At 41.1% G+C, this 24,597-nt stretch overlaps 1 protein-coding gene across 3 annotated transcripts in view; it reads left to right on the forward strand.

Moving 5' to 3' along the window:
* TMTC1 (transmembrane O-mannosyltransferase targeting cadherins 1) overlaps window positions 1-24,597 on the forward strand; it is a 312,150-nt gene that overhangs the window by 25,714 nt on the left and 261,839 nt on the right. For all 3 annotated transcript variants that reach the window (XM_070789893.1, XM_070789894.1, XM_019961394.2), the window contains exons 3-5: window positions 5,853-5,926; window positions 9,565-9,741; window positions 16,052-16,243. In XM_070789893.1, coding sequence (XP_070645994.1) covers window positions 5,853-5,926; window positions 9,565-9,741; window positions 16,052-16,243 — 443 coding nt within the window. The remainder of the gene's footprint in view (window positions 1-5,852; window positions 5,927-9,564; window positions 9,742-16,051; window positions 16,244-24,597) is intronic.

Consider the following 24,597-nt stretch of genomic DNA (forward strand, 5'->3'; position numbering starts at 1 on the left):
ATTCAACAATTTTGAAAATTCAGAAAATTTAGGTGCTTTTGATCACAGGAACTTTAAAAAATTAATCTGATTATACATATATTTTTATTATAGAGTGAGATGATAAATAGAACATTTTAAAATGTAATTGTATAGCATATTAAGAAAAAAATGCTGAGGTGGAAATAAAATGGGAACATGATTTCAAGGGGAAAGGGCACGTGAAATGTCTCTCATTTAAAGAGCCTGTTCATATTTGTGTAAATGGAAGATGATGAGCTTCAAACTGCTGTGGTATGTTTCAGGTTCATTTGGTACATTCAAAACAGTAATATTATGGCCTATTTTAAAATATCAATTTCTAAAATGCACAGGAAGTTAAATCCTTTGAAGTATTTAAAATTATGATGAAAAACTTTAGATATGAATTTTAAAAGATAAGAGTGATGCATAAATTTTCAATATTATTGTTGGATGAAGAGAAATAATCAAGGACCACTACTCCTCGCCATATAGAACATATGACACTGGGTCAATGGCAATGTTTTAATCTAAGCCCATTGACTTCATTATGTTTCTGACAGTTTCTTAGATAGATTTGAAAATTCATGCTTAGAGGGTGTTGGGGAAAATTTGTGTAGGAAAGAACAAATGAGTAGAATAAGACCAGTCCTGATTCGGTGCTTGCAGAAAAGGAGAGCATAAAATTCAGTGTGATCATGAACTGATAGAGTTAGGTTGAAATCTAAGAAAAAGGGAAAATTCTGTTAGCAAAATGACCTTTAAGAAAGAGTTTCAACCAACTTTCATACTAATTGGGGAAAAAAAAAATCCATGGTAACACAATTATGGGGACAAAGCAGCCTGAGAGATGGACATTTATTTAGGGAAAAATTTTAAACTATTTGCATTTACAAGAAGATAGGGGAGGCATAAGAAAGTAAAGAAATTAGACCTACATAATAGACTATACTGGAAAGTAAAATCTAGAGACCATTATTTAATTATAGATATTAGTTTAGGTTTCTAAAAAGGAGGACAGAGGAATAGTAAAAAAAGAAATGTGTGTTATGAAAACAGTGATAAATGATTAAAAAAAAGAAAAACAGACCATAGTGTGGTGAAAGAATAATGTATATTCTACATTAGTAGAATATATCCCCTCTCTGTTAAACAAGAATAAATATGGGACCATCAATTATGACAGGAAGGATAGTGGGTTTGAATTGGGGGGGAGGAAGGTTTAGTTTAAGCATGTTGATATGATTAACGATTTGTTTTCTTAATTATATAATCAACAAATTGTTAATGAGTACTTGTTTGGTACAGGCCCTATGTCAGGTGCCAAGGGGATATGTGAATGGGCAGTGGGGTTCCCTACCCACAGTTTGTTCATAAGCCTCTAGAAAGCCAAAGAGCGTACACATAAAAACATACAAGACAAAGCAATATGTTCTAATAAAACTAGAATTTCAGTGAAGGAAAAATTATTTCCACCTTAAATAGAGATGAACAAATTAATTTATTTACTTAATTTTTCAATAAATATTTGAGTGACTGGAATCTAGTCAATCAATGCAGGGCTATACAGTGAATAAGATAGACTTTCCTCATTGAAAACCTTGTGATTCTTGGGTTTCCTGATAGTATATTTCTTGGGAAATTTATGGGTTTTTTCTTAACTCTGAATCATGAGAAAAATCAGTAGAGAAATTAGGAAAATGGGGGAAATCATTGAAATTATCCTATGAGAATTAAAACTTAAGTCATTAAGAGAGACATTACTGTTTGAAGGAATGCTCATATGTCAAATCAAAAACAAGAACAGGAAATGCTTACACACGGAGTTGAAGGTTAGGGTGAGCATTTCCAAGGCTGGAACAGAGTACTAGGGGAAAAATTGGTCGTGATCTAATCAGCATGTCAGCTTTCAGCTGTGGCTCTGTGTTAAGTGTGTGTTCCTGCTCAGTCTGACACCAGGAGAACTCATTTTGCAGATAACATAATTAATAACTTTGTACATATAGTATACTTCATACAAATCCTATGAGTGATAGTCCAAGAAGTAACAAGTTCTGGGGACAAATGAAGTCCTTAATTGGCAGTTTCCACTTGTGATTCTGTAAAGCTTGCTAAGAGAGCTGAACGTTACATTATTTGAATTCAACTCAATTAGGTTCACTGATGTTTTTCAAATGTTTAAGTATTTCTTAAAGGAATACATTTCCCAGGTTACAACTACCCAATTGGTGATGGAAACCTGCAGCTTGAGGGCAAAAATAATTACTGTCCATCTCTGTATTGATATCTTTGACCGGTCTTTCTGTACTTCCCAGCACCCTATGGTTCAGCCTCCATTGTTGTGGAATCAGGCCCAAGGGGCTGCAACTTATTTCATCTTTGCTTTCTGTTGCTCACTGCTGCCCCCTTTTCAGTAATCCATGCTGTCATCACTTTGTCTTGGCTCAGTGGGTAAAAATCCTCCTGCTATGCAGGAGATGTGAATTCGATCCGTGGGTGGGTCGGGAAGACGCCCTGGAGAAGGAAATGGCAATCCACTCCAGTATTCTTGCCTGGAAAATCCCATGGACAGAGGAGCCTAGCAGGCTACAGTCCATTGGGTCACAAAGAGTCAGACATGATTGAGCGACTAAACACACACCCACACCCACACACACACACACACACACACTCATCACTTTATGCCTTCCCAGCCAGAAACACCCACATGCTTACAGACCTCTCTTTCCTCTCCCTGGAATGCTGCATTCCCTTTCTGGCCCAGAATTCACATTTTCCTGTCTCGAGTTTCCTGAAGTCCTCTGTGCCTGACCTGTAAGTCCCAGTGAATACAACCAGCATTTCCACAAACCCTTCCTGGATCCTGCAGTCCAAATTAATCCCTTCAGTCTTCTGTGATTTCTCCCCTTTACAATGCATGCAGTTTCCTTGTAACTTCTTAATACCCTTTTTTGACTCCCCACCAGATACTAACTGCTTGGGGCAGGCTTTATCCCTCCAGCTGGCATAATATCTGGCAAAGAGGAGGCGCTTGGAAAATGTTTGTTGAAGGGAGTGATACATGTAATTACTGAACAAGATGACATTGACAAATTGACTTGCAGTATTTGGCTGGTCTGGACATATATTAGCTAATGACAGTCACTTTGTTTTTAAGACACTAGCCTTCTTGCCCCCAGAGACCCCAGCTTAACAAGGATGTAGAATAGGGGTTCAGTGACTGTGTGGGGGTTTGGAGCCGGCAGCAGAGTCTCGATGTTAGCGCTGACTTTTCAACACCCCTTCTGAGCCTCTGCTCCAAGGGACACTACATTCTTTATATCTGGGCACATCCAGCTGGCACATGCTGCTGTTGCCGCTGTTTCCCAGCAGAGCTAACTGACTACAGTTCGAGAAGCAGGGCTCCAGACGCCTTCACAGCGTTGGTTTCACTCACCTAGCTTGTGATTGCCTTGCTCCAGCTTGGTACTCCCACTACCGACTTGTGAATCTTGCTGTGTCTGAGTTGGCCACCATCAGTTGTGCTGTGGCAGCTGTCCCTCTGGGCCCAGATGCCTGGCCTCATCCCAGGACTTTGTTGCTGAGCAGCTGGGCTCTCTGTTTAACCTTCCAGAAGTCTTGCAGGTGATGCTGAGCTCAGTGCTCTAGGAGGCAGTGATATAGAATGAGCAGAACTAGACTTCAGAAGTGAATCGAGTGCAGTTGTAGCTTTACAGACTGCGAGTCTGAGCCGGGCCTTGACACTGAGTGAAACCACACTGTCACTGCCTACTTCCCTCATGCATTCTTCCTGACGTGGCATGCAAGTTCCTTATAGATTAAGGGATCAATGAACAGCATGTGGCCTGAACAGCCACTTTAGGTAAGAGCTTTCAGTTCTATACTGCCAGTGAAATTCTTTGGCCATGTCCAGGTTTCTCTTGATGTGGATTTGACTAGAATTTTTCTCAATTATGTGACTCGCTATCCATCCTGATGCAGGTATTTAATTGAATTATTTTTTTATTTAGATTTTAACTAATAGATATATTAGATTATCTAGTAAAGTTAACATAAAATATCACACATGTAAACTTCAATGTAAAAAGATGATTTCTATACGTCACACAGGAAAACCTCAGTGATAAGAGTCTCCTTTCCTTGCTCTGCAGAGAAAAGGAAGACAGAAGGGCATCAACACCGAGTGGGCACTTTATATATTGGGTTGGCCAAAAAGTTCATTTAAAAACCCAAAGAACTTTTTGGCCAACCCAATATATCATTTTACTTATTACAGCAGTAACATGAGGTAGGGGGTGTAATAGTCATTTTAAAAATAACAAAACCAAATCTCAGAACTTAAAGATGACAAAGTTGAGTCTCACTCAGATGGCAAGAGGAGTCTATATTGAAGCCTTGGGTGGTGTAGCTCCATGTGTGTGTCATCACCTTTCCTTTATGACTGCAAAGTTTGCTCATTATTTGAGGATATTTATAGGTATATTTCCCAGAAATCTATTTTCTGCTATTAACTGTTGATTGATTCTTCAACACATCATGGGCTTCAGGTCCTCTGTGATTTGGGTGAAACTGTTTTCTGTGCCTGAATGTCAAATCTGTTTATTTCTCTTGCAAACTCTTCCTCCCCATGTGAGCTTTTCTTTGAAACTTTCTTTTAACCATACCCTAGTTTTTCCTTCATAATTTTATTTCTTGGATTTAAAATAGTTAAGAGAAATGTACACGTTTTAAATAGTGAAATAATACAAATATTTATAAATAGGCATCTATCCCCCACCTGTCTTTCATTTCAGTCCCTTTCTGAAGTAACACATTGAAAACAAAATTTCAAATTTAAGAAGTGTAAAGACCATATTACTCTTTGTCCAGAGTCACCAGTTTTTAACCTTTTGCAGCATTTGCTTTATCATCCTTGCTTTCTTTCTCCTTCAATATATAGAAATATTTTTTATTTTCTGAAACATTTGATAGTAGGTTGTGTAATTCATGCTACTTTATACCTTAATAATTCAGTTGTGATGTATATTTTCTAAAACCATGGTCATTAGTCACTGTTTCTTTTTAGCTTCTTTCTTTTTTTTTTCCTCTTTATTTTTCTAATTTTATTTTATTTTTAAACTTTATATAATTGTATTAGTTTTGCCAAATATCAAAATGAATCCGCCACAGGTATACATCAATCTTAGGTTTGTAACAGTTACAAGTCTTCATTGTCTTTCTGTTATATTATTTATATCTTTAGATGTAATTAAAATTATATATTATGATGTATATAATGTTATTATATATTATTAATGTGATATTTGTTATAATAATGTATACTATGTTGCATAATTATAGTATATATAAATTATAATATATACATATAAATTATAAATATACAAACAACTTTATATTATATAATTTATAACATGATTTACATATATAGCATATTATATTAAAATTTATAATATAAATAAAATAATGAAATATATGTAAGTACAATAATGTAAGAACATCTGAATATAAAATAGGAATTTATAATGTATATAGTATATTTGTAAGTATAATATATGTATGATATTGAAAATATGTTATATGTAATACTATATTATGATAGATTATGAGTTGTATTATAGTCAAGAAAGGTTAAAAATAAAGTTAAGCATGAAAATCTTGCCCCTTTCTTCCTATCTCCTTCTTTAAAATTATTGTTAAATGTTTAAGATAACCAGAAGTCATATATCAGAAATTGAAGAATAATGTGTTTTCTAGTGTACTGTTTCTTTCACTCCTCTAAAAACAAATACATTTCTGTTATGGGTCTCTGAGAAAGTGGTTTTCTAAGGTTTTTGTTTTTTCAAAATTTGTAGGTGGCTGGAATTGTTGGCAGAGCTGATGTGTTGGCATGCCTGCTGTTTCTTTTGGCTTTTCTCTCCTATAATAGGTATGTATGGCTAAGAATGCCCTTGTCTGTGTTTACAATCATGCTCTTCCCTGGGAGTTTCTGCTGTGTGTGTTTGTGTGAGCTTCTGAGCTCCTTCCTGAGAGAGGAGGGAAGCTTCTTGGCTGTGAGATAACCGTGAGCTTCCTGGAGACTTGGCATAGGAAACTGTCTCTTAACCAAAGACTAGGCTGTTCTGTTTTCCAGCCATATTCTGAACTATGTCCTAGCCTCTTAAAAGGACTGCTATCCCAGTGCTGGGAAGATAAGCTCTAGCTTCTTGATTTCTCTTACTGAGAATGGAATTTGAAATCAGCTCTGAGCCAAATTATACTGGGTATAGTCCTGTCTTCTATTTAACTATGATTTGTTTAATTTGTCCTTTTCATTTTGGTCTTAGTTCCCCCCCGCCTCTTTATTATACTCATTAAAGGAGCTTAAAGCTTAAAATGACAAGGCTGAATTGAAAGCACTATTTCTCAACTGTGATTTTCTAATTTGTACATCCTTTCATCAAAATACAGAAGCTTCTTGCTTTGTGAGACTGAAAAGCAATAAAACAATCTCCCATTATATTGCCTCTTTCCCCGAAAGATGATCAGATTCTCACCTGAGTTGTGACATAGCCACATAGGCAAAGGGGTGGGCTAAAAATAGGATGTAATACACAATGGAATATTACTCAGCCATAAAAAGGAATGCATTTGAGTCAGTTCTGATGAGGTGGATGAACCTAGAACCTATTATACACAGTGAAGTGAGTCAGAAAGAGATAAATATCGTATTCTAACACATATAGACAGAATCTGGAAAAATGGTACTGAAGAATTTATTTACAGGGCAACAGTGGAGAAACAGACATAGAGAACAGACTTATAGACATGGGAAGAGGGGAGGAAAGGGTGAGTTGAATAGAAAGAGTAACATGGAAACTTACATTACCATATGTAAAATAGATAGCTAATGGGAATTTGCTGTATGGCTCAGGAAACTCAAACAGGGACTCTGTATCAACCTATAGGGGTGGGGATGGGAGGGAGGTTCAAAAGGGAGGGGCACCCCACTCCAGTACTCTTGCCTGGAAAATCCCATGGAGGGAGGAGCCTGGTAGGCTGCAGTCCATGGGGTCACTGGGAGTCGGACATGACTGAATGACTTCACTTTCACTTTTCACTTTCATGCATTGGAGAAGGAACTGGCAACCTATTCCAGTGTTCTTGCCTGGAGAATCCCAGGGACAGAGGAGCCTGGTGGGCTGCCGTCCTTGGGGTCACACAGAGCCAGACATGACTAAAGCGACTTAGCAGCAGCAGCAGCATGGCTGATTCATGTTGAGGTTTGACAGGAAACAGCAACATTCTGTAAAGCAATTATCCTTAAATTAAAAATAAACAAAGTTTTAAAAAATCTTAAAAAAAAGAAAAGAATGTAATGGGGGCAGTGACTCAGTGGCTGGCCCAGATAAAGGGGGGACAGTGAACCATTGCCCTGCTTCATGGAGTGATGCCTAGTTAAGGATTTATAAACTTTGATCTTTGGGTCAGTTCATTGGCCTATAATCTTAGAAAACACAGTGACTGCAAGGAACACTGTTCTAAACCAGTGGTTCTCCATATGGGAGAAATTTGTCCATGTTGTCCCCAGGGACATTTGCAATGTCTGGAGATATTTTTGCTCACCTGGCATGTGAGTGGAGGCCAAGGATTCTGAAGCCTGTACGACAGCCCTTGTAACAAAGAATCATCTTCCCTGAGCTGTGCTGAGAATCCTTGTTGTAAACTAGCTTAGACCTTGGGTCAAGAATGAACTTAATTAAACCTTATAAAGTTTTGGTTTAAGAGCAAAACCTTTTCTTAATATAGGACCAAGCTTCTATCCTGGCTTTGTAGCCTCCCACTGCATTGCATGAGTGTTTGCTTAGTCGCTCAGTTGTGTCCTATTCTTTGTGACCTCATGGACTGTAGGCTACCAGGCTCCTCTGTCCATGGGATTCTCCAGGCAAGAATACTGGAGCGGGTTGCCATTTCTTTCTCCAGGGCATCTTCCCGATCCAAGGATTGAACCCGTGTCTCTTGGGTCTCCAGCACTGGCAGGAGGACTCTTTACCACTGTGCCACCTGGGAAATCCTCATGGCATTGCTAGTTATATACGAGTGTTGTGAAAATATTAAAAATGTAAACCCAAATTCAACAATTGTTTCCTGTTTACTCTGGTGTTAGAATAAGATTAACAATCACTCTTGAGTGTGAACTTGATCTCTCAGGCCTTTTCTGTGTGTTAATAAACTTGGGAATGTGAGTGGGTCTGCAGCCTATCCGTACCTGTGTGGTAAGAAGCCACATTGCTACAGCTTTCTGTTGTGCAGGTCATTCACACTTTGAGTAATTTTAGGTGTCAACAAGCTTCAGAGAAAAAGCTTGTCTCCTACAAATTTGGAATATAATTTAGGCAGTTGTTCCAAGACATAACAATAACGGTGAGACGTCACAACTGCAGATGTATTGTCCTACCAAGGAGGGGGAACAAATCGGTGTGTCACCTGCAGAAGGAGCTGTGAGGTTTCTTGCTGGGGAGCCGATTCTGTTTTGTAAGGTTAAAAAAGACTTTACAGCAACTGGAGGGTTTTAGAAAATCCCTGCTGGAAATTATGCTGAGAAAAAAAAAAAGTTTTCCCTAAATATTCTCATGGAAAATATACTTAAAACTACAGATTAGAAACTAATACAACATTGTAAATCAGCTATTCTTCAATTTAAAAAAAAAACAGATCAGCCAGAAGAAAAGAAAAAGACTAAAACATCTGTATTTTCATCATATTAATGATGATTGTGTTTTGGTATCTATCCAGTGTTTTCTTTGTACAGAAACATATAAAACACCTTCACAAAAACAATAATAATAACGATGATAAACACAGGATGAGGCACAGGGAGGCATTGACCTGCCCCTTGTTACCTTGTTAGTTAACAACAGAGCTGTGATCTGAACCCAGGAAACCTGGCTCCAGGGTTCATGCATGTGGCTTATGCTGCTGCTGCTGCTAAGTCGCTTCAGCCGTGTCCGACGCTGTGCGACCCCATAGACAGCAGCCCACTAGGCTCCTCTGTCCCTGGGATTCTCCAGGCAAGAACACTGGAGTGGGTTGCCATTTCCTTCTCCAATGCATGAAAGTGAAAAGTGAAAGTGAAGACACTCAGCCATGTCCGACTCTTAGCGACCCCATGGACTGCAGCCTACCAGGCTCCTCCGTCCATGGGATTTTCCAGGCAAGAGTACTGGAGTGGGGTGCCATTGCCTTCTCCACATGTGGCTTATATTATTCACTTAATATATATTCACCTAAACATCTTTACATGTCACTAAGTATATCTCTGTATACTAGCATTTTAAGTTGCTTTTTAGTGTTCCTCTGTTATATACCATATTTTACCATAACTTATATGCTTTTATCTAAGTACCAAATTCAGCATTGTCAGTCATTTACTTTTTCCCACCTTTGCAAATTATATTCTTAAAGATATCTTTGCTCATCTACTTAGAATAAAATGAAATCTGTGTTGGATCTTACCTTTAAAAGGTGGCATTTCTTAGCAACCCATATTTCTTCTTGGAGTAAAACCATGTCAACTTTATTTTTCAGGAGTGTGGACCAGTGTTGTGTTGGGGAAAGTTTCCCTCCCACGGCTTCTCCCTTCTTCCTGCTGCTCAGTCTGTTTCTGGGGACCTGTGCAATGCTGGTGAAAGAGACGGGCATCACAGTGTTCGGCGTGTGCTTGGTTTATGATCTCTTTTCTTTATCCCACAATCATGATAAATCGTAAGTCATGTCAAAGTTTTGCTGTCAAGCAGTGCATGATATGCAAAGGAAAATTACTTAAATCAATAGTTTTCAAATTTTCTTTAAAAAAATAGAGATACAACATTCTGTTAAATGTAACCTCATCTTGGGGGTTTTCATGGTGGCTCAGTTGTAAAGACTCCATCTGCCAACACTGGAAACACAAGAGATACAGGTTCAATCCCTGGGTTGGGAAGATCCCCTGGAGAAGGAAATGGCAACACACTCTAGTATTCTTGCCTGGGAGATCTCAAGGACAGAGGAGCCTGGTGGGTTGCAGTCTGTGGGGTCACAAAAGAGGCAGACAGGACAGAGCGACTAAATAAAAACAAACCTCACCTTAGACCATAATATGCTGCTAAGTCGCTTCAGTCGTGTCCGACTCTGTGCAACCCCATAGGCGGCAGCCCACCAGGCTCCCCGGTCCCTGGGATTCTCCAGGCAAGAACACTGGAGTGGGTTGCCATTTCCTTCTCCAATACATAAAAGTGAAAAGTGAAAGTGAAGTCGTTCAGTCGTGTCCGACCCTCAGCGACCCCATGGACTGCAGCCTTCCAGGCTCCTCCATCCATGGGATTTTCCAGGCAAGAGTACTGGAGTGGGGTGCCATCACCTTCTCCAACCATAATATAGTAAGGCTTATTTCCTTAAGACAGTTGCATTGTATGTGTTCAGACTCTTCACACTTGTGTCAATGAGGATTATAAAGTTTTTGTGAGCACCAAATTTGGAATTGAAAAGTACCTATGCTAATTGCAAGTTTATATCACTAGATTGTTTTGCTTGTATAACACTGAGAAATCTTGATTCACACAGGAGAGTAGTTACAAATGGTAACAGTTTGTTAACAGCTTGCCTAGAATCTCTGCATTCACATAAGTGCTATCCTTCAAAGAACACTGCTAAATTGGAGTCTGTTCACTAGCTTGAGGGGTGGTGTATTTACCTAAATTTTGAATGGGGCGGTGGGGGGCCGGGGGGTGTGTTTTTGGAATTCTACAACAGGCCAGTCTAAACCATACAGGAATAATTAATTGCATATCATATTCAAGTTAAAGAGTAAGTTTATTTAGTAGCCTGTTTTCATTTAAAAAACTTAGGCACTTTCATATTGTCCTGTGGGTTATAGATGATAAGAATGACTAAGGCGTTTTAAAGTTCAGGCACATACTGTGATTTTCTTCCTCAGGATTTACTAACAATTTGACATGCAAACCCCATTTTTCAGTAATTATAAGGTCCTTACATTTGAACTTTTAATAAATGCAGCTGATTTATTCTCTGGCCTTGTCTGGAAGAATTTTATCTTTTAAAAAAAAATCCTGCCTTTTTATCCCATTCGCTACCTCTTTATACTTCTTGACACAAAGATAAGAGCAGTGCTATTGCATGTCAACAAGCTGAGAGGAGTCATTAAATTCTGATCACTTTCCTGCCTGGGTGTACTTGGAGATAATTTAAATAGATTTTAGTACTCTGTTAGGTCTCTCCGAATCTCAGAGGCGTGTAAAAGGAAGGAGCCTAGTTATCATTTTGACCCAAGCTTAAACCGGGAAAGCCAGAGGACCTCCGCTTGGCTCATAGGAGTCCTCTTGACCCACCGCAGTAATTGCATTGCTGGCCTTCCTATCCGCTCCTCTGGCTCTCCACTTGCTTCTGCCTCCTCTTTGTGTGTACCACCTTTGCTCTGTGACAAGTGGCGGGAGATCTTCCCCTCTGGTCCTGTCCAGAGATATTTTCACCTCATATCGACTGAAAAAAACACCCACACAACTTGAAAGTTGAGAATTGCGTTTTATTTGGGACCATTACTAAGGACTTATAACCTGAGAAAGTCCTCAGATAGCTGTAAGGGAACTGTTCCATAGAGGTGAGGGAGGAACTACGATATATGAATTTGTGCTGCTGGGGGGAAAAAAGCCTATAGTTGAAACTCAAAAGAGTGCTAATCACAAAAAATCAGACATCTCAAGTTAATGATTTAGTGCTTTGCAGTATATTGAAAGATGCAAGAGTCTGGGCTCATTAAATTTTTCCTTTGATATGCATGTCAGCTGTCTAGGGTCAGTATCCTGTTTTTCTCCATTCTGAATTCCCTTAGGGTACACATGGGGCCAGCTTCAGTGGCTGATAATTTGATGGCAGGCAGCATTCTTTTGTGTATACTTATACTCGAAGTCTTAGCTCCTTTGGTCTTAGGACTCCGCAACACATGGTTCCTTATAGTCCTTTCTTCTTCATTTGGTCACTATTGAGCTAGGCTTTTTTCAAAGAGGATAATTATCTCTTTTAGTGCTTTAGTAATTTTCTTGACCTTCACCATACCAAACTGCTGAAAGTTCTATGAAAAAAATAATAACTGCTGATATGTAGCTTGGAAGTTGCATACTTCATAGTTTATGGGGTTTTTTGGTTTTAGTAACTTTTAGCTCTCACAACCACCAGCATCTATGCGTAGGTGGAGGCGTTCTTTCTTTCCTGCATCATTTTATCCACCTGTTTAATGCATTCCCATTTTGTGCCTGGCCACAAATAAGACAGATAAGATTCCTTCCCACAAAGGGCAGTGCTGGGGGAAGACAAACATTACGTAAGTAATTACATGAGGACCTGAGTACAGTCATGAACTTGGTAGAAAAGAACTGAGAACAGGTAACAAGGATTCAGTTCAGTTCAATCGCTCAGTTGTGTCCGACTCTTTGCGACCCCATGAACCGCAGCATGCCAGGCCTCCGTGTCCATCACCAACTCCCGGAGTTTACTCAAACTTGTGTCCATTAGAGTCGGTGATGCCATCCAACCATCTCATCCTCTGTTGTCCCCTTCTCCTCCTGCCCTCAATCTTTCCCAGCATCAGGGTCTTTTCCAATGAGTCAGCTCCTCGAATCAGGTGGCCAAAGTATTGGAGTTTCAGCTTCAACATCGGTCCTTCCAATGAACACCCAGGACTGATCTCCTTTAGGATGGACTGGTGGGATCTCCTTGCAGTCCAAGGGACTCTCAAGAGTCTTCTCCAACACCACAGTTCAAAAACATTAATTCTTTAGTACTCAGCTTTCTTTATGGTCCAACTCTCACATCCATACATGACCACTGGAAAAACCATAGCCTTGACTAGATGGACCTTTGTTGGCAAAGTAATGTCTCTGCTTTTGAATATGCTATCTAGGTTGGTCATAACTTTCCTTCCAAGGAGTAAGCATCTTCTAATTTAATGGCTGCAATCACCATCTGCTGTATTTTGTAGCCCCCCAAAATAAAGTCATCCACTGTTTCCACTGTTTCTGATCTATTTGCCATGAAGTGATGGGACCAGATGCCATGATCTTTGTTTTCTGAATGTTAAACTTTAAGGTAACTTTTTCACTCTCCTCTTTCACTTTCATCAAGAGGCTATTTAGTTCTTCTTCACTTTCTGCCATAAGGGTGGTGTCATCTGCATATCTGAGGTTATTGATATTTCTCCCAGCAATCTTGATTCCAGCTTGTGCTTTATCCAGCCCAGCATTTCTCATGATGTACTCTGCATATAAGTTAAACAAGCAGGGTGACAATATACAGCCTTGACGTACTGCTTTTCCTATTTGGAACCATTTCATTGTTCCATGTCCAGTTCTAACTGTTGCTTCCTGACCTGCATACAGATTTCTCAGGAGGCAGGTCAGGTGGTCTGGTATGCCCATCTCTTTCAGAATTTTCCACAGTTTCTTGTGATCCACGCAGTCAAAGGCTTTGGCATAGTCAATAAAGCAGAAATAGATATTTTTCTGGAACTCTCTTACTTTTTCCATGATCCAGCGGATGTTGGCAATTTGATCTCTGGTTCCTCTGCCTTTTCTAAAACCAGCTTGAACATCTGGAAGTTCACGGTTCATGTATTGCTGAAGCCTGGCTTGGAGAATTTTGAGCATTACTTTACTAGCGCGTGAGATGAGTGCAATTGTGCAGTAGTTTGAGCATTCTTTGGCATTGCCTTTCTTTGGGTTGGAATGAAAACTGACCTTTTCCTGTCCTGGGGCCACTGCTGAGTTTTCCAAATTTGTAACATATTGAGTTCAGCACTTTCACAACATCATCTATTAGGATTTGAAATAGCTCAACTGGAATGCCATCACTTCCAATAGCTTTGTTTGTAGTGATTCTCCCTAAGGCCCACTTGACTTCACATTCCAGGATATCTGGCTCTAGGTGACTGATCACACCATCGTGATTATCTGAGTCGTGAAGATCTTTTTTGTATAGTTGTTCTGTGCATTCTTGCCACCTCTTCTTAATATCTTCTGCTTCTGTTAGGTCCATACCATTTCTGTCCTTTATCAAGCCCATCTTTGCATGAAATGTTCCCTTGGTATCTCTAATTTTCTTGAACAGATCTCTAGTCTTTCCCATTCTATTGTTTTCCTCTATTTCTTTGCATTGATCGCTGAGTTAGGCTTTCTTAGCTCTCTTGTTATTCTTTGGAACTCTGTACTCAGATGCTTATATTTTTTCTTTTCGTCTTTGCTTTTTGCTTCTCTTCTTTTCACAGCTATTTATAAGGCCTCCTTAGACAGCCATTTTGCCTTTTTGCATTTCTTTTCCATGGAGATGGTCTTGATCCCTGTCTCTATACAATGTCACGAACCTCCGTCCATAGTTCATCAGGCACTCTGTCCCTCAGATCTAGTCCCTTAAATCTATTTCTCACTTCCACTGTATAATCATAAGGGATTTGATTTAAGTCATACCTGAATGGTCTAGTGGTTTTCTGCACTTTCTTCAATTTAAGTCTGATTTTGGCAACAAGGAGCTCATGATCTGAGCCACAGTCAGCTCCCGGTCTTGGGTTTTGCTGACTGTATTGAGCTTCTTCTTCTTTGGCTGCTAAGAATATAATCAGTCTGATTTCAGTGTTGGCCATCTGGTGATGTCCATGTGTAGAGTCTTCTCTTGGCAATACCTGGTCACTAACAGTATCTCTTGAGTGAAGGCTATGTTCCAGGAATAGGACCATGCCATTTACAGATATGAAGTCACTTACTACTAACAACTGTTACCCTTGTTTCACAGAGCAGAAAGTACAGGCATAGAAAGTAACCTCTCCAGGGTCACCCATCCCCAATTTAGACTCTGTCTGTGTAACTCCAGACTCACAGGGTTACCCCTGAGCACTTGCCTCCATGGGGCACATGTGACTGGGGCCAGTAACCTCCCAGGGCATCTGCAGCCCAGAGCCTGGGCTCACATTAGTAGCAGGATACGAGCTCAGAGGATCTGCCTGTATTGGAGAGTCTTAACTCGTTGAGAATCTCACAAAATTGTGTCTCCTTTTCCCAGAAATTCTTATCTGCTAATTTAGAATAAGGGCTTCCCAGGTGGTGCAGTGGTAGAGAACCCATCTGCCAACGCAGGAGACATAAAAGATGTGGGTTCAATACCTGGGTCGGAAAGATCCCCTGGAGGCGGGCACAGCAACCCACTCTGGTATTCTTGCCTGGAGAATCCCATGGACAGAGGAGCCTTGCGGGCTACAATCCTTAGGGTCACAAAGAGTCGGACAGGACTGAAGTGACTTAGCATACACGCATCCATCCTTTTGGATTCTGAATTTAGGTTGTTTCCCCTTTTTCGGTTATTATATACCATGCTGCAAACAAATGTTGTGTGCACATACCTGCAGGTTTCTCCAGGGCATAACCACAGAAGTGAGGTTGTGGGCCCACAGATAGATACACATTCAGTGTATTGATGTGGAGCCATTCTCTTGAAATAACTGCAGCAGTGGATGAGAATCCTCTTGTTCCACATTCTCCCCATCCCTGAGTAGTGTCAGACTTTAAAATTTTTGCCCAGCTAATGTTATGGAATATATCTCAGAGGATTCATGGAAGAACATATGAGAATATGTTGCATGGATCTTCTGTGAACACAATTTTACAAGATCATAATAATGTAAATCCCAAATATCCCTTCAGCTAAGTTATGAGAATTCAACTTATATTTATTATGAGAGAAATGTATGAGGAAGATAAGAAATGAAGAGTGTCTGTATGTGTATTGGTGACCACATAAGAGGATTGAATATACATCTTCTCTTGTAATGAGCCAATATGACAAGTTCTAAAATTGGAAATAACATTATTATTTAATGTTATTTTTAAAATATTGTGATAAATACCAGAAACAAAAGAGCTAAAAGATTGATGAATATTTGCTTCCAAGGAACAGGGCTTGGGGAGGGGATAGGGGATGCTGTTCCTTGTTGCAGGTCTTGTTGCTCCTTTTGACGTTGTTTCCTCCTCACAATTAGGAGCAACGGGGTCATCCATCAGCGCAGCCCACAGCAGCCTGGAAGCTCCCCGACAGCACACCCTCTCCGGGAGAATGGGAAGCAGCAGCGGTTCCCTCACAAAGGAGCCTGGGGTGGCTGCCATGCCATGCCGTCTGAACCCAAGAGCAGTGGATTCCCTGTGTCTCCTGGAGCTGTGTGGTCCTTGATGAGGTACTGGACTGGGCTCCTTGACCTTGTGTGTTTTCACCATCCAGCATCACCTGTTGCAGGGGGATCACTGGAGAAGTGAAGCACCGAGTCATTTCTTTGGAACACCCCCACTCCTGTTACCCTCCTTTCTTTTCCCTTCCCCATTTCCCTTCCTCCTTCTTCCTTCCTTCTTTTCCCTATCCCTGGCCTTCCCTGTGTCATATCAGATAAGAAAGGAGTAGCTGGAAGAAGTAGAAGCCCTGCTGGCTGCTGTTATTTGGAAGAAGAGATGAGGCTGTGAAGCCTCAGTTAAGCAGTACAAGCATTCTGCTGCTTCCCTGGGGGAAGAGCCCTGCACATCAGGGCACAGGCCCCTCAGTTTTCTTTGGGAGGAGAGCTCTGCCTTCCCCTACCCTGACTTCCTGCTTTTGGTGTGTGATAATGAAAGGTTGTTGCTGAGCCGTGAAAAATGCCAGGATTCATTTTTGGCCTTGGATTCAAAAATGGCCTCTGGAGGAGAGGAATTCAATCCAGGGCCAGTGACAAGGCTTGATCACTCAGAGCTTTTGTGTATTAGAGTTTTATTAAAGTATAAAAGAGACAGCTTCTGACATAGACATCAGAAGGGGGCAGAAAGAGTGTCCCCCTGCTAGTCTTTAACAGGAAGTTATATACCTACTCGCAGGCTGCTAATTAGAGAAAAGAAATGTCTCATAACTCAGAGAATGGCACCAGGCCCCTCACCCACAACATGCATTTTGAGATTGCATTGGCACAAGGTGAGTCATCTGGGCCATAAAATGATTGACATGAATCTTGAAGAAAGGCAGGTTTCCAAGCAAATACATAATCTCATTAACATAGATGAGGTGAACAATTGTATGAGTAAAACATACTGCTTTTTTGGGCCATTATCTGAGTCTTAGGTGGAACCAACTTGAGGAAAGACAGAGTTTAAGGTAAATGCATTGTTCATTAACATAGCTTAAGAAAAATATTTCCATAAAAAAAAAAAAACCTGCATTAGTTAGCTCAAAGTTTGAGAAAAGTTAAGTTCAGATGGAAGGAGGTGTTGTCATGACAACACAGAATTTTGAAAGAAACCTTCTTTTAATTCTGTATAGAGAAGGGAAAAAAAATCTGACACTTGTAGTTTGTTTCCTCCTGCCACTTAAGAGAGATTAAAAAATGTCTGATATTTCCAGCCTATTTCCTCCATTTGGGGGCCCCTAGCCTTCCTGCCTGTTACCCTCTCAATAGGAATTTATTACAACGCAGGTATATGAGGTAGCCCAGGGGATGCTGCCTCTCAGGCATGTTTCTGAGGGTTCAGGAAGATCTTCTTTAAAGTACAAAATTTTCTTTCCCTTTAAAAAATCTTTTGACCTAGCCATGAAAATTATCATAGATTCATCAGAACAGGTACTTGGCTAAATTAGCTTGTCACTGAAAGAAGGAAATGGCAACCCGCTCCAGTACTCTTGCCTGGAGAATTCCATGAACGGAGGAGCCTGGTAGGCTACAGTCCATGGTGTTGCAAAGAGTCGGACACGACTGAGCAACTTCCCTTTGAAAATAACTCAAGCCATGGTCAAGTAAGAATTTAATAAAGATGGAAATTTGACTCATACTATTAGCACTTAAGTAGCAGATTGCTGGAGAAGGCACTGGTGACCCACTCCAGTACTCTTGCCTGGAGAATCCCATGGATGGAGGAGCCTGGTAGGCTACAGTCCATGGGGTCGCTAAGAGTCGGATGTGACTGAGCGACTTCACTTTCACTTTTCACTTTCATGCATTGGAGAAGGTAATGGCAACCCATTCCAGTGTTCTTTCCTGGAGAATCCCAGAGATGGGGGAGCCTGGTGGGCTGCCGCGTATGGGGTCGCACAGAGTCAGACATGATTGAAGTGACTTAGCAGCAGCAGCAGGAGCAGCAGATTGCTATTCTTATTCTTCTCTACAGTCCCAGACAACTCCCTCTTTTCGGGTGTCTTTGTTTCCAATTAGTCCTGCCTTTACCTGTCTTTTAGATCATACTCCACTTATTCATTCATCAGCAAAGACCTACTGAATTTCTGCCATGTGCCCGGCATGTTCCAGGCAGGCACCAGGGCTGTACTGGGGTTTAAGGAGGACAAGATCCTTGCCCCTATGTAGCTTTCCTTCCAGTAGAAGAAGACAGACACTAAGTAACCAACAAGGAGTGAACAGTGTGGTGGAGAGTGGTGGGTGAGCCTGGCTGGGGCGAATTCCCATTGATTGGTCAGGGAAGGTCTCTGAATCCTTGTGGATGAGAGGAGGAGCTCACCCTGCTCAGATCTGCACAGAGGGGTCCGGCCTTGGGATAATTAGCAAGTGGGGATGGGAAGGGGCTAGTTCAGGGGGTGGGCAGGCCTAGATGATGAAGAATGTTTTGGCCATGGGAGCGAATTTGGATTTTATTCTGAGTGGAATGGGGAGACTTTGGAGGGTTTTGTTGTTGTTTGCTTGTTTAATGTGGCAAGATGTGGTTATATTACAAATGTTCAGTCTTATTTCTTGTAGTGCATTATTTAGGGGCAAGAGTAAAGCAAGGAGACTTTCATACTGACTGAGGGGAGAAAAGAGGTCTTAGCTGAGGGTGATGGAGCCTGAGATGTAGGCATAAGGTGGCTTTTGGAGACGTTTTAAATATAGATCTAACAGGACTTGACGATTTAGGGTAAAGGGGTGAGGGAACAGCAAGAATCGAGGGTGTTTGGGTTTCTAGCTTCAACTGCTGGGTGGATGGTAGTGTGAGTTACTGAGATGGAAAGGCTAGAGGAAAAGTTGGTTTGGGAAAGGATAAAGTCACAGAAATGCATGAAATTCCTGAGCAAGAAAGAAGAGCGATAAACTGTCAAAACCTTGAACTAATCTTGACTCTTTAGTACCGGGTATGAAAAAAAGAGGGCAAAACATCTGGGGAAATTGTAAATATTTTAAGGAAGGCAAAGGAGAAGAAAAAAGAATAAATAGATCATTGGAGACTCTCATGAAGGGACAGAAGGCAGGCTGCAGTGTGACTGACTTCCACCAGTCGGACTGTGTACATACAGTGACTGAGTTCCATACAGATCCGATTGTATAGGCTTCTGCTCTCAGTTGTATCCCCAGATCCTCTTATAGTGTCTAGTTAATCGTAGTTGTGCAAGTATTTGTGAAATGAATAAATTAATGGGTAGATGGTAAGAAAGTATTGAAATTAAGCAAAAATAGAACATTTTAGTCAGAGAAGGCGATGGCACCCCACTCCAGTACTCTTGCCTGGAAAATCCCATGGACGGAGGAGCCTGGTAGGCTGCAGTCCATGGGGTCGCTGAGGGTCAGACACGACTGAGCGGCTTCACTTTCACTTTTCACTTTCATGCACTGGAGAAGGAAATGGCAACCCACTCCAGTGTTCTTGCCTGGAGAATTCCAGGGACGGGGGAGCCTGGTGGGCTGCTGTCTATGAGGTCGCACAGAGTCAGACATGATTGAAGTGACTTAGCAGCAGCAGCAGGAGCAGCAGAACATTTTAGTAAATTTGGCAATAAAGAAATGTTAACAGGCAGTTAACATGCCTGTTAACTGCAGGCATGTGAGGTTTTTGTTTTCATTTTATTTTAAATTTAATGGATGTGTGTGTGTATGTATGTAAATAACTTGTAGAGAATATAGAGGTAAGTGCAGGAGCAAAAAGGAATAAGATGAAGTACGCATACCAGTGGTGTGCTGGTAATGCTTAATCATTGGCTGTCCAAAGAAAGTAAATCCTCACTTGTTGTGTTTACAGATTTCCATGTAACTCCTACCCTGGCTGATTTGAAGCTACAAACATGACATAGCTGAAACTGGAGTTGGGAGAGGTGTGCCATAGCCCACCATCTTGAAGCATTTCTACTGCCCAATAAACTGTAGATGTCAATAATCTCAGGAGCATAGACAAAAGTAAAATGAAGGAAACTGATTAGGAAATGATATGATTTGTGTACTCATTACCTTCATTTTTAGCTTGATTTATTTAAGCTTATATAATTCATTTTATTATAAAAGATATATAATATTATAACTGATATAAATATAGAATATATATACATATAATTTATTATAAGTTATTTAATTTAATTTTAAATAATGGCTGTATTTAATAACTGGCTTGCAAAATTCCAGAAAATTTAATAGTCATTTCTTATAGAACAATGTGAGCTTCAGTACTCCAGTGAAGAAGGTCCTTCAGGAGGGGAAGAGAGCTTTACATCTGTTATCTATCACTAGGTACCAGGAAGTGGCCTAGCCCTTCCTACGTGGTATTCCATGCAGCCATCACATTTGTTTAGGGTAAATCTTATAGTTTGCTTATCAGGTGGAAATGGAAGATCTTAGCTTAAATGGTCATTTAACACATTTACATAGTTGGTAAGTGGTAAAGTCAGGATTGGAATTACAACTGCACAGCCACTAATCCCGTGCTTTGCCTGTTTGCTGTGCTCTGAAGTCTAGAATCCCAGGTGAGAACTTGGCCTTGGGGAGGAGGCAGGGCAGTGATGTCATGCTCTGTGCAGCTGGCCTCCCTGCTCAGCTCTCAGTGATAGAAGATTCTTGCAGCCATCTGTGGGTCCACAAATGAGGCCTCTCCTGACTGGCTTTAATATAGACTGTTGGTGCTTATACATTGAATTAGGCGATATGCTTAAAAAAATTTTTTTTTTTCTAACTCCGAGCCCCAGTCTATTTAGAAAGAATGATGCTTGGAGAGCAGGACACAATACGACAGGAACTGGGTCAGGATCTTACTAAGTCAACATGTTTGTGAGCAAGAAGGACCATTATCCTTCCTTGAGAGGAAACTTGTCATGTATTTTCCTTCTCTGGAAAAGAAAGGTATCATGTATTTGACTATAAATTTGATTAATATCAAAATTAGTTTTAAAAACTATGCTTGTCCTTTTTTCAGAAGGTGATCAGGTAAAGAAAATAAAAGCTCAAAGAGGCAATGTTATCTTAGTTCTGAAGATCTCTGTGGATAGTGTTTAAATCATGAATCCTTCACTTAGTAGGTCCTGGATAAGTTATTTTATCTCTGAGAGCATCAGTTTTCTCATCTCCCCAAAAGGGGAACTAATTGTAACATTTTACTCACAGGTTGTTTGTCAGGACTCAGAGCTATAGTAATAAGCAGGTAATAAGTCTGTAAATAAGTGCCTGGCACACAGTGGCCATTTGGTCTGGCAGCCAGCAGCATCATTAGTAGTAGTTCAGAATTATAAATATTATTATTCTTTATGACTTTCTAAACCCTGGAATGTGACTTTCCAAACACTGAAACTGGTGAACCTGCAGTATACAGGCAAGGAATATGTTTTTATGGATTTTTTTTTTCTTGCTAGTATGTATTTGCATTGCATGGATGGCATTAGGCTGACAGAAATTAGTCTACATGTTGCAGGAAGGCGGACACCTTCCAGGGCCTGAAACTGGGCTCTTGTCTAACACTCAGAAATGAATTGTCCGAGGGACACATGTGCTGACAAAGCAAGAGATTTTATTGGGAAATGGCACCTGGGTGGAGAGCAGTAGGGTAAGAAAACCCAGGAGAACTGCTCTGCTGTGTGGCTTGCAGTCTTGGGTTTTATGGTGATGGGATTAGTTTCCGGGTGGTCTTTGGCCAATCATTCTAATTCAGAATCTTTCCTGGTGGTGCACGCATTGCTCAGCTAAGATGGATGCTAGCGAGAGGGATTCTGGGAAGTGGACGGACACACGGTGTCTCCTTTAGAACTTTCCCGAACTTCTCCTGTTGGTGGTGGCTTATTAGTTCCGTATTCCTTGTCAGGATCTCCTATCATAAAACAATTCATGCAAATAGTTACTATGGTGCCTGGCCAGGGTGGGCGGTTTCAATCAGTGTGCTTCCCCTAACATACATACTATTGGATAAAATGTATTCAGAAGTTACCAAACACAGGGGGACCATCCCAGCCCAGGGAAAAATCGTGCTGTAAGTCATTTACTTAGTTGCCTGTTTTTCTGTATAGTTTAGTGATTGTGTTATAGGTAGCAAGTGGCAAGTGCAGTGAACCTAGGACTTAGGGTAGACACTCTGGAATCAGATGAAATTTCAGTTGATTCCATCTTTTGCTCAGTTGCTCCATGTGAAGTGAGAAATGTAAATCTTCCTTCTCCCACCCTCTTCATTACATACAGTTCATTCACATATGAATATCCTTTCCCTTTCACCTTAGAAAACTCAGTGAATTCTACCTGAAATCTTATTCTCATAACTCACATCTGTTTCTGTAACTATATGTAGTCATTTTTACAGTGATTGCAATTGGTATTGAAGAGAATTCTTGGCCCAAGAGCTGTCTTCTTTATTCTGCTGCTCTGCGACATCTGTCATGAATCATTCATTCTGTCAGTATTTACCAAATGCCTCCTATGATCAGGCACTGTTTTGGGTGCTGAAAATATATGATAGTGAAGTGAACAAAGCCCTGCCCTTATGGAACTTAGCTGGATGATGATCATGGTGTTTTTATTTAAAATGGGCTCGTTTTCAATCTTTGTGGGTAAGAGAGTGGTTAGATTTTTCACTTCAGTGTGTTTTAAAAGTCTTTATTGTATTGCTTGCATAGAGGCCTGCAAATAAATACAAGTTTATTAAAGAGAACAGGTTGTCACTAAAGTGAAACTGTGAAGTCATTAAATTCAGGGGAATTAGAAAGGCATATAAATATTTTACCCTTTACTGATGGAATGTATTACTGACCTTTTAAGTGTTGTTTTAATACTTTGGGGTTTCCCTGGTAGCTCAGATGGTAAAAAACCTGCTTACAGTGCAGGAAACCTGGATTTAATCCCTGAATCAGGAAGATCCCTTGGAGAAGGGAATGGTAATCCACTACAGTATTCTTGCCAGGAGAATTCCAGAGCGAGGAGCCTGGTGGGCTGCAGTCCTACTTCTGTAGACACTGCCCTGTACTCTTCTTCCCTGAAGTAAGAAATGTTTTGTAGATTAAACTCCTGAAGTCAGATTTTGAACTTTCCACACATTGATCTTGTGAGTAGGGCAAAAGTGTTTCAGATCATTATTAATAGCCTTATGTCAGGAAGGAGGAGCTAAGATGGTGGAGGAGTAGGATGGGGAGAACACTTTCTCCCCCACAAATTCATCAAAAGAACATTTAAACGCCGAGTAAATTCCACAAAACAACTTCTGAATGCTGGCAGAGGACATCAGGCACCCAGAAAAGCAACCCATGTCTTCAAAAGGAGGTAGGAAAAAATATATAAGACAAAAAAAGAGACAAAAGAGGGAGGGACGGAGGTCCGTCCCGGGAAGGGAGTCTTAAAAAGAGAGAAGTTTCCAAACACCAGGAAACCTTCTCACTGCCGAATCTGTGCCGAGCCTTGGAAGCACAGAGGGCAACATAACAGGGAGGAAAAATAAGTAAACAATTAAAACCCGCAGATTATGAGCCTAAGGTAACTCCCCCAGTGGAGAAGCAGTGCAGACGCCTGCATCTGCCATTAGGAAGCAGGGGCTGGGCAGGGAGGCGCAGGGACGGCTGCATTGCAAGGATCTGGCCTGAACACCCCGAGCGCTATCTGAGTGAAATAATTTGGGCTTGCAAACCAGACTGTGGGATATCTACCACACGAAAAGCCAGCCCTAACCTAAGACACCACCAGGCCTGCGCATGGAAAAAAGGACTGTACAGAGATAGCCGGCTACAGACCGTCCCCCTCTGGTGACAGGGAGCCAGAGCTGGAAGGGGGCAATCACAGCCCCAGAAGGACATTATCTACAAAACTGTAAGCAGGCTTCTTTGCTAACTAAAACTTCTTGGGGGTCTGGACGGTCAACAGCCGCCTGAGAAGGTGTGCCAGTTGTACACCTAGATAACCAAGCCGCGGGGAGGCGATAAGTCGCAGCAATCATGCTCGCCAAACACCGCATCACCTGAGCTGCTCGGGCCTGGGAAGGGCACAAAACGCAGGCCCAACCGAGTCTGCGCCTCTGAGGACTACCCGAGTGCCTGAACCTGAGTGGCTTAGACCTGGGAGGTGCAAGCAGCCCAGGGCCGGCCACGGATGGTTCCCAGTGGAGCAGCCTAGAGCCTGAGCAGTGTGGGCAGGGAGGCTACACGCACCGTAAGCGGGGGCAGACCCAGTGTGGCTGAGGCACTGCGAGCACACGCCAGTGTTATTTGTTTGCAGCGTCCCTCCCTCCCCACAGCACAGCTGAACAAGTGAGCCTGAAAAAAAAAAAAAAAAGTGTACACCACAGTCCCCTTTGTGTCAGGGCGGAAACCAGACACTGAAGAGACCAGCAAAAAGAAGAAGCTATAACAGAGGGAACCACCTTG

This window comes from Bos indicus, chromosome 5 (genome assembly GCF_029378745.1).
Source record: "Bos indicus isolate NIAB-ARS_2022 breed Sahiwal x Tharparkar chromosome 5, NIAB-ARS_B.indTharparkar_mat_pri_1.0, whole genome shotgun sequence".
Classification (NCBI taxonomy): Eukaryota; Metazoa; Chordata; class Mammalia; order Artiodactyla; family Bovidae; genus Bos; species Bos indicus.